The sequence below is a fragment of the Gossypium arboreum genome, chromosome 11, assembly GCF_025698485.1.
Source record: "Gossypium arboreum isolate Shixiya-1 chromosome 11, ASM2569848v2, whole genome shotgun sequence".
Taxonomy (NCBI): Eukaryota; Viridiplantae; Streptophyta; class Magnoliopsida; order Malvales; family Malvaceae; genus Gossypium; species Gossypium arboreum.
Window position 1 is genome coordinate 121,889,332 of NC_069080.1, and position 10,264 is coordinate 121,899,595.

Below are 10,264 nucleotides of genomic sequence, written 5' to 3' on the forward strand. Positions count from 1 at the left end.
TGAGTAAATTAGAAGGACCTACAATTCCTCCATTTGGTAAATGAGATGAGGACCACACAATTCACACCTAATCTAAGGTAACCATCTAGAATCTTTGTTAGGCCATGGTTTGGGTTGACCATTTGTCTTTTCTTTCTATTTTTCTATTTTTTTATAAAATGAAATTAATTGTTGTCAGATTAGGTATTTTTACAATAGTGGGTATTGTTTTTAGTAATTATTTTTCAATATAAAATATATTCCAATGATTCAAGTTGTTTGGTGGCCAACTTGTGGAGAGAACAAGTAGTATTAATTAAAAAAGAAAAGACATTATCACACACTATAAATAGTAAAATAGTGTAGTTAGAAATTAAAATAAAAGATGAAAAATAATGGTAAAATCAAATTAAATGTAATAAGTTTTAAGTTTAGAAAAAAAGAAATGGTGGGTGATGTTAAAATCCACAACCAGAAATGGGCAATAAGTAGAGAGGCCATGTGATATGTGAATGTGATGCAGTCCTTGTTATGTTATTAATGATAGCTTTTTAAGATGTGAGGATCACCTGACACATCGCTTATGCCACATGTGGTATGGGATGATAATTGATAATTGATAAAGATGCCAAAGTCACACGCTCATGGTTCTTTGATAATCAACATAACTTATACAGTACTATGACTGCCCATAGATGGCCACACCCATCTTTTCTTTTTTCCTTTATTTGTTAGTTTCTTTTTTTTCCCATTTCATGTAGAACTCAAGGGTTTTTTAGTCAAAGGAAAAAATAAAGGTTGAATGGTTGAGAATCTAGAAATCCTGATATGATGCTAAGTGATGATCATCTTGCAAAATGAGAATAAAATATGATTGTATCACCAAATATTCCAGTAGAATGCTGCTATGATGTAACTCAATTTGTATTTGGGAATCTGTTTCAATGCCAATGCTCTTTTCTTTTTCACAAGTGGGAATAGTTTTAATCCCATTAGCATCTCACTACAGCCTGCTTCATGGAATGATAGGTTACTATGCTTTCCCAAGTTAGGGTTCATCAAATCATGATGAGACTTATTCCGTACATGTACTAAGAATATCCTAAATTAAGAGAGGGTCACTTCACTTATAAAGATTCAAGGTTTTAAAGTTTAAGATTGAGGGGATTCATGCTTCTCCTTCTACCATCTACCTGTACTAAATACACCCACAACCTCCCTTCTATTGTTCTCCCCTCGTCAACCACTATGTGAACGGTGGCCTAAGCCTTCAACCTCCTTTTGTCCTTAGCATACTATTTCTCATATGTTGTTTGCATGTGACAGTTGCTTTTTTTTCCTTCTGACAAATCTGAAGTCATGGTCGGTAGCAACTGCCACCCAAGATTTCAGAACAAGCTGAGACAAGTTCTGAAAGTCAAGGTTTTGCTGAAACCAGAAATATATATATATATATATATATATATATATATAGGCTTTCCTTTGGATTCCTTAAAGTATACATAATTTAACTTTTAATCAATACAACGAAAGTCTTCCAAATTATGTGCATATCTTTCCATATTGCTACCATAAAAAAGTGGTACAAAATATTTTTCTCAAGCGTTACTTAAGTAATGATCCCACGTTTGTAAAGCATATCGCCGCCCTCGACCGGTGAATGCTTAAACCCCGGTTGCCTCGTAATACCATCATCTTCATGTTGTGCCATCACTTTGTTAGCATTCAAATACCACGGCTGCAAATAAGGTGAATCACTAGACGAAGGCAATGAAGAAGGGTGAAGTAGTACGGAACCCCAGTCTCGAGCGCCGAGTTTCGCTTCTTTCAACCTTCGCCGTACCAACAACTGTCCGACATCTTCCTTAGTTATCTCGGATACGGTTCGAAGTATCGACACACAAAGTAGAAGCACCAACACCGCATCTTCCTCAGGCAATAGCTCAACCACCGATAGCTTCCAATTCAACAACGCGGTCGTTCTTCCAGTCGGATTATCTTCCGTGAACCTTACGATAGTCACGAATCCATCATCGGCTTCGGCAACTTTGCTTTTGGTTTCTTCATGGTATTGCATTTTTCGTCCCCTCAACAACATGATCTGCTAAAAATAGGATTACTCTTTAAGTGGTTCCTACATGTTGAAAGAAATTAAATAACCTTTTTAACTTACAGATGAATCTGAGGATTGTTGAGTTTTAAGGCAAAAAGTGAGGTCAGAACTTGACGTTGAAGATCCCCAGTTTATGAGGAATTCATCGCCTGTTGAGAACAGCCATGCCGCTTGCCATTGCTGTGGAGGTTCTTTTGGTGTAGCTGTTCCTACAACTTTCTCTGTACTAGATGGTAACGATTAAGGAAACAACGTTTAAATTAGATTGCACATAGTGTAAAACCCTAGTATCAGATGTTTGAATATGAATTTAGAATGAATGAAACAAAGAAGCAGAATAAGCAACATACCAGGAGCTTTACCGATGGAACCAGCCACATAAGACCAAGAGCCTTCACGTATCTCGATTATCCTTTCTTCCCAATTCACACCACAAGGAGTTTCGGCTCCTCTTCTCCAAAACCCTCCTCCCACTCTGCAACCCATTCAAAATTTTCTATCAGGTTGACACTTAGATGCTTTGTTTCATCAAGAGGCTAAAATTTAAATGTAAATGGGGTTGATTTTAAAATTCACATTAATTTAAATTTTAGAATATTTAGAAGGCGTGAATTTGAATTTAGATAATTTCAATTCTTATCCTTCTGCATTCTGTGATTTGAGTTTGACATCTAGGTTTGAGCTATTTTGGTTTAGCCTGTTGATTTTTTTTGGGTGGAGTCCTTTCTTGTTTAGATTTGTCATTCGTGGTTGACATGGGTCACACTGAGCGAGGTCTGGTCCTAGCAACTATATATTATTAAAATAATCTATGCTTATTAAAGTACAGCTTAGTCTAAAATATAAACCTCAGTTTTTTGTTGAAAGTACATACGTAAATCTATTCTAAGGACACTTATATTTCCTTGAAAGAAATTAATTTATGCTCTTTTATCTTAATATTTAATATTTTATTAAAAATTTAAATAAAGATTATAATATTGTATATTATTCTAGATTTAATTTTTATTTGTTCAATTAATATATAAATATAAAATAATATTTTGTTCAAACTCTACCTCCTAAATTCAAGTCAGGTTTTGAGTTTAGACGGTAGCTCAACCATCCAACAAATCTAATCATTTAATTTTATTTTTTTTTATAATTTTTTGATTTCTAATTTAGATATTTTTCGGATTTGGATTCGAGTTTGGTGCATAGTAAAAATTGAAAGTTGTAGGATAAAAACATACCTGATTCTAACAACAAAACATTCTCTCCCAGCATGGTCTAGAACAGTTCGAGACAGCCAACGACCTTTCTGGGGTCGATAATTGTTTAATTTCAGAATCACATCTGATACCATGGCTCCTGAATCATCCGTCACTCTATCCGGCACACATTTCAGCAAGTACGGTGCTTGAACCGGGGAAGTTATAGATGCAACAACCCTCATTTCATCTACATCTCTCCTCAACGTAATACACGGTGCCCTTACCAAATCATTCCAACAAAACACCATCGACTTCACCAATTTACTTCCTTTGAAGTAAAGACCGCTGCCACCGCGACATCGAAGCTCAACCATGAGCCCTTTAGTCCCGAACTCACAATATAAATGCCAGGCTTTCCGCCATGAATCGCATGAAAAATCGGTAATCGGTTTATCAAGTTTAAGCTCCCTGTGGCATCTTAACATCCGAAGACGAAGAAATTTGTGTTTATTATCTGCGTTTGTTGCTTTCGTCCGATCACTGAGCCTTACAAAGACACATGCCTGCATTGTTATGCAACAAAATCAAGCTATATATGTAAGGTTTATAAGTTGCTAGAGTAACCTAATTGGCTAATACTAGACATACACACTATGAAAAGTAGAGGTCAAATTATGAAAATCAAATCATATCTCCTAGGAATAATTTACTTTACATTACAATTTTCTAGAGGCATTTTCATGAAATGCCACTGAAAATATGAAAATTTTCAAAGCTATGGACCACATGTTTATGGACCACATGGTCCATGAGCATTAAAGAATTGTTGGAGAGAGTTAATGAAGAGGGGAAATGATTAAGGTAAGGATAGTGCCATAATAATTACCTCAAGGAGAAACCTTGGTATCATGGACTTGTATTTACTAGTGTTGACATCAACATCTGAAACCTCCCAATATATTGGTGGGTTGGGCAAGACCACCTTCTCCATTCCCACTGCTATCCCTCCCCCAGCTTTCTCATAAGGTTCATCAAAGGTTGTCTCCCATAGCTTCTTGGTTTCTTCTACTTGTTTTTCTTCTACTATTTCCCATAACCCCACTACTTTGCCCATATTATCCCACATCTCTTTCATATCCTCTACATACTCTCTTGGGTAGCTCTGCTTCATTGCACATCATAAAGCATTATCCATCTATTTTTTTCGATTTAATAATTAAAGTTTAATTGATAATGACGTAAAAAGACTTAAGTTAGAGCAGATTCTGTGACATTTTTAAAATAAAAAAAAAGTACTACCTCACAATATTACACACATTGAAAGGTCAAGTAAGCACATAAGAAAGTTGAATCCTGGGTTATAGGGATTTTTTTTTTTTTCTTATGAATTTAAGTTGTAAAATTCTTTAGCACTATTTAAAAAAAAAAGCATAATAAAAGTCTATACTTTTTTCTTTTGTTTACATGGCTTTAATTTAATGGTCTGAATTTTTTTTTAATTTAAAAAATGTCACGTAATTCAATTGAAGGAAAGTCTTTTGAGGATGTTATCAATTAAAATTTGTTTTCAACAATAAAAATAATGAAAACATGTTTGACATCTATTTTTCAAAATAGAAATAAAATAAATAATTAAATTAAAGTATAATTTATTAAAATGTATTACAATAATAAAATAAAATGCAATTAAATTTAATGCATAAAATTGAAAAAATCTCTTATTTTTCAACTTTTTCCAACTTTCCAAAACATTTTCATTGAAAACATGTTTTTTATTCTCCAATTTTCACTTATTTTTATTTTCTAAAATCATTTTTCAAAATTTTAACCAAACAAATTTTCCTTCACTATTTTCCAATTTCTAAAACTAAAGGCACCCTAAATTCTTGAAATTAAAAATAAAAGGATTAATTTTCAAATAGATAAAGAGTATAGAGACTAAAAACAATACTTATCAGTTCAACTTCAATTTCTAAATTAAAACAGTGGAGGGATTAAATTCTTAAAAATAAAAATAAAAAGACTAAATTTCACATATGCAAAGAGTATAGGGACTAAATGCAGAATTATATCAAAGAAGAAAATTGGAAGAAATGAAGTCCATTAAGACAACCTTGAATCACACTACCTAAAGCAAACATAAATTAAAGCCAATAGCTACCAAATTAAACCCAAAAACAATGAAAATTAGGTCAAAGCTGGAGAATCTAAAACAAATGATAATATAAGATAATATACCTCATGAGTGAGCAGCATTAGTAGAATATCCAAAGCAGGCACAAATCTGAAGCACCTATCTCCAAATCTTTGCATCATATACAGAAATCCTTTGTATCTTTGTCTAGCTGCTATCAAATACACTAGCTCACTCAAGTATGGTTCTGCAAATTTTGAGTACAAGAACTTTTGCTTTTCAACTTGATTGAAAAGATCTTTGTTCATCAATGGTGGGTTTTTAGAATCTGATTCCACTTCATTCTCGAATGGCTCGGATGAAAATTTTTGAACCCAGATTTGTTTACATCTCATCAATGCATACTCTTCGTTTTCTTCATTGAAAATTGCTGGTTTTCCGATTTGTTTTGAGAATCTTGTTTCACAGTATTTCCTATAACCAACCTGTAAAAAAAAGTTAATTTTCTCACACTTTCTCGTCAACCAAACAGAATTTACAGTCAAAAGTTTTCGACTTACTGGGTTCAAGGTGTGACAGAACCAAACCCACTCGACATCGAAAGGTGGCAGAACCATAGGAGGTGTTGACCCTTCCACCGTTAGATTAGAAATCAACGGCATCCATACCTCATCATACCTACACAAACAAAGAACTCTCATCACATTCAACCTCTACCGTCTGATCAGATTACTTCTTTCCCTAAAAAAAAACTGACCTCCTTATTGCTTCAATAATTGTTGCTCTTTGGTGAAGCCACTGACACTCATAAACACTTCTCAAGAACCCAATATTTCGTCTCGCCGCCGATACGAGATCGACGCTGAGATGTATCGTCTCCGTCTCCGATATATCGCTGAGACTCCTTATCGTCGACGACGACATTTCGTTTAAGGTTTGCTTAGACATAATTGTCCGTTGAACTAATAATATGTAAGAGAAGTACCGAAAAACATTAGTTAAACTTTTTTTTTTTATAAGAAGGAAGAAGCCACGTGGCTAGTTTTGGTGTGGTTTTGGGTGGGAAGTGTCGGGGGGCATTGAGAAAGGACAAGAGCTTAGATGATTCGGATAGTTCAATAAATAATAGTTGTTTTGTAGTTGTAATAAATTAATGATGGTGATAACATCTTATCCTAATCATCTTAATGATGAATTTACTTTTTTAATCCAAAATGTTAACCTAATCAAGTAATTATTTAGTTTTAAGGGGTTAGGCTTTTTTACTTGTATATTATAAAATAAAATAAAAATATTTAAATGGTATGTCCGAGAGATTATGTATCGAAATGGTATATTCAAGCAAGTGGAGAGTGGTATATAGGCGGCACCACCCTAAAAATTTGACATGTTTAACTACAAAAAAAAAAAAAATTAATAGTGGTGCCTACTTGATAGGCGACTCCACATTTGTATTGGAATAGTATAGAACCCGTATTTTTATACGGATGTAGTACAAGGGTATGGTGCCTATCTGATAGGCGGCACCAATACCAATTCCCCCCCGCCCATCCGACTGAATACTAAATATCTATTAAAAAAAAAAACAGAACATAAGGAAGAAGAGAGTGAAAAGAAAGAAAGAAAGAAAATGTATTTTTATTTTTATTGTTATTTTCAAATAGAATAGATTATGATGAGAAAAAATTATTTTGTTAGTATTATATAGTTTGTTTAGTGTTATTTTTATGTTTTATTTTAAAGTTATTTTGTTTATTGTGATTTGTTAGAATATAAATGTAAATTTATATTAATTTTAAGTTATTTTGTTAGTAAGTTTTATGTTTAGATTAATTATTTGTTTAAGGTTAATCGTGATTTGTTAGGTTGTGAATGTTATGTTTTCAAAATTTTTAATATATTTGAAAGTTATTTTGTTAGTAACTATTATAATGTAATTGTTAGTTAATGACAACAACGAAAAAAATAGATAAATCTGAAAATCTAAATAAAAATATTTTCTGTCATAGATATTGTTAGAAATGACAATAAATTTGATATTGCCTGATGAGATAATAAATTAAGCACGAAGGGAGAAAGTTGATAAGATGATGAGAGAATTGCAAGATTACAGAATGAAACTAAAAGAAGACATCGTTTAACACCTTATTACCGTAAATCAAAATATGCAAGAAGTGTTATGGAAGGGTCATGAATTGATTAGAAAGAATAAAGTGCAATACTTAACCCTTAAAAGGGACATTAACAGAACAGAAGCATCAAATCATTTTAGACCAACTTTGGAAGACATTGGTACCACGAACCTATTGGAATCTAGTTATATACTTCGTGAAGTTTATAATCTCTTATGGAGCAAAGAAAATAGCGAGACAAATGTAGGTTCACGAAAGTTAACTGTGAAGCAAAATGTGTTTGACATACTATGGATGGATAAATTAGTTGTTAGGAAATTACCAAGAGAATTTCTAAATTCAATACTCGTTATAAAGATTAAAGAGGAAGAAGATCCTAAGGAATTTCCAAATTGGATTATAGAAGATGAATTTGAAGAGAATTCAAAATTTAATATAGAGAATTTCCCAGAGGAAGATATAGGATCGAAAATGGAAGAAAACGTAGAAATGAATTTAAGTGGTTAAATGTAAAGATAAATGTTGTTCATGTACAAAATGAGAATTGAAAAAGTCTGAGCTTATGAATGAAAAAAAATGGCATATTGATATAATTTTGGTCTCTTTTTATTCACTAATTTTTTTATGTAAGTATTTTTTTGTTGTTCGAATTTTTTTTGAGAATTTTTGTTTATTTTTTAATAGGTTGAGTAAAAATGGATAATCAGTTTTTTATATACGTTTATTTCGATGGAATAATCTTGAAAACAACCGTTGGATGTTTATTTGAATGTCACCAACAAATAGCAATGAGATTTAATAGAAATGTCTCGTTCAATGATATGAAGGAAAGGATTAGCGCAAAAATTATTAGACATTGTGGGAGAAGGAACTCGAAACTTTTCTATAAGTTTCCAGTCTCGACAGATCCCATCAAATTTATCGAAATATAACTTGTAGATGATGAAGACATAGAGACAATGATCGCTCTTTATTGTGGGAATCGGAGTGACCAAAATGCACCAATTCAATTATTTGCTGAGTTAGCTGGTGTGGAGCTAATTGAAGATCTCACTGCATTAGGTGAAGAACATGGAGCTCAAGAACCGTGTATGGTCGCTCCAATATTGTACGTTGCTCGTCAATCGACTATACGTAAGATCGATATCGATCTTAATGTTGCACCCGATATTGATGTAGTTGGTAATAATGGTTACGATAGTGATGATCCTTGTGATCACGAGGTCAATAGTGATAATGATCCTAATATGGAAGAAGTCTTCGATGATATTGACGATGAAGACATGAATGACAATGGAAACATTAACGCGTCTTCAGTCTGGAACCAGATTCAACGTATTATGATACACAATAATCCTGGGGCACACATTTCACTTATAGACCCCGACGTGGCGCATGGAGTCGAGCTCCCGGAGTACCCTAAAATACGCCCTGCTCACTGGCTGGCCGTAGATTCCGATCCTGAGGAGTTGTTCGTGGGCCAGAGATTCGAAAGTGAGGAAGAATGCATATTTGCTATTAATCGATATAGCATGAATATATCAGTGGACTACAAAGTCGCAGTGTCTAAACTGATATTATATATTGAGGAGTGTTGGAAGTCGGCAAAAGGCTGCAATTAGCGGGTACAAGCCGTATTTATTCAAAAGTCGCAAATGTGAGAGATACGAAAATTTGTTGGGCCTCACACATGCATGTCAACACGTATGACAAAAAATCATCTAAAACTTGATTCTAAAACTATTTGTACGTGTATCATGCTAATGGTGAAGGACATGCCGACCATTGAAGTTAAGGTATTGATTGCCAAAATCCAGGCACAATTCCAGTATCGAGTATCATACCGAAAGACGTAGATAGCTAAATAGATGGTAATAGAGCAATTGTACGGGGATTTCGATGAGTCATACAATGATCTACAAGGATGGATAGCCGCTATGCGGGAATATGTGTCGGGGACTGTCATTAAGTTACAAACATGACCTTATTATAGCCTGGATGACCAACTACAACAGGGAAAAAGAATTTTCCATCGGATGTTCTGGATGTTTGATCTATGTGTGCACGCATTTCCCCACTACATGCCATTTGTGCAAATAGAGTTATGCAGAAAATATACACATATCCTACTTCTTGCGGTTTTTCAAGACGGGAAAAAAAATATACTCTCGATAGCATTTGCCATTGTAGATAAGGAGAACATAGAATCGTGAGAATTCTTCCTTACAAACCTGCGGAGGTATGTTATTAACAACGATAATATTTGCATCATCTTCGATAGAGGGAAAGGATTAATTTCTGCCATTAAGCATTCCGGTGTGCCATAGAGATCCGTTTACTACATCCAACACATCGCGACTAACTTCCATCAAGATTATAAAAATGTAGACTGGTGAAGACAGGTTGTGAGAATAGGTAAATGATAACCTTATTTTTTCAATATAAGTTTTAAAGCTTTAGGGTAATACTGTAACTTATCTTTTCTTAATACATACACAGCGCACGAGCTAGAGCCATACATTTTTCGCCAAAGAATGACTCGACTTAAGAGTGACATGGAGGGTTAAACAAACACATCTTTTTTATAGTGGTTGAGTACCATGGAGTCGTGGAAATAGGTTTAAAGTTTTGATGAGGGCTTTTGTTATAGTCATATAACCACAAACTTGGCTAAGGGGATCAACTCCTTGTTGTTGAAAACATGATATCTTCT

The 10,264-nt window shown here is 33.7% G+C and overlaps 1 protein-coding gene and 1 long non-coding RNA gene across 3 annotated transcripts; one reads left to right on the forward strand and one right to left on the reverse strand.

Annotated features, from left to right (window-relative positions):
* Positions 1-1,455: 1,455 nt before the first annotated feature.
* On the reverse strand, positions 1,456-6,507 carry LOC108472407 (glycine-rich domain-containing protein 1). 2 transcript variants are annotated; one of them, XM_053020963.1, is made up of 8 exons: positions 6,177-6,507; positions 5,980-6,097; positions 5,524-5,904; positions 4,172-4,447; positions 3,325-3,848; positions 2,443-2,567; positions 2,153-2,313; positions 1,456-2,080 (listed from the first exon to the last, which is right to left on the reverse strand). In XM_053020963.1, the coding sequence occupies exons 1-8, from the start codon at positions 6,365-6,367 to the stop codon at positions 1,589-1,591; spliced, it is 2,268 nt and encodes a 755-aa protein (XP_052876923.1). In that variant the 5' UTR covers positions 6,368-6,507; the 3' UTR covers positions 1,456-1,588. The 2 variants fall into 2 exon arrangements, with proteins under 2 accessions (XP_052876923.1, XP_017629407.1); XM_017773918.2 differs by having other exon boundaries at positions 1,456-2,083.
* On the forward strand, positions 2,010-2,439 carry LOC128283556 (uncharacterized). Its single transcript, XR_008273926.1, has 2 exons — positions 2,010-2,047; positions 2,155-2,439. It is a non-coding gene; the product is annotated as an uncharacterized LOC128283556 (long non-coding RNA).
* Positions 6,508-10,264: the final 3,757 nt, after the last annotated feature.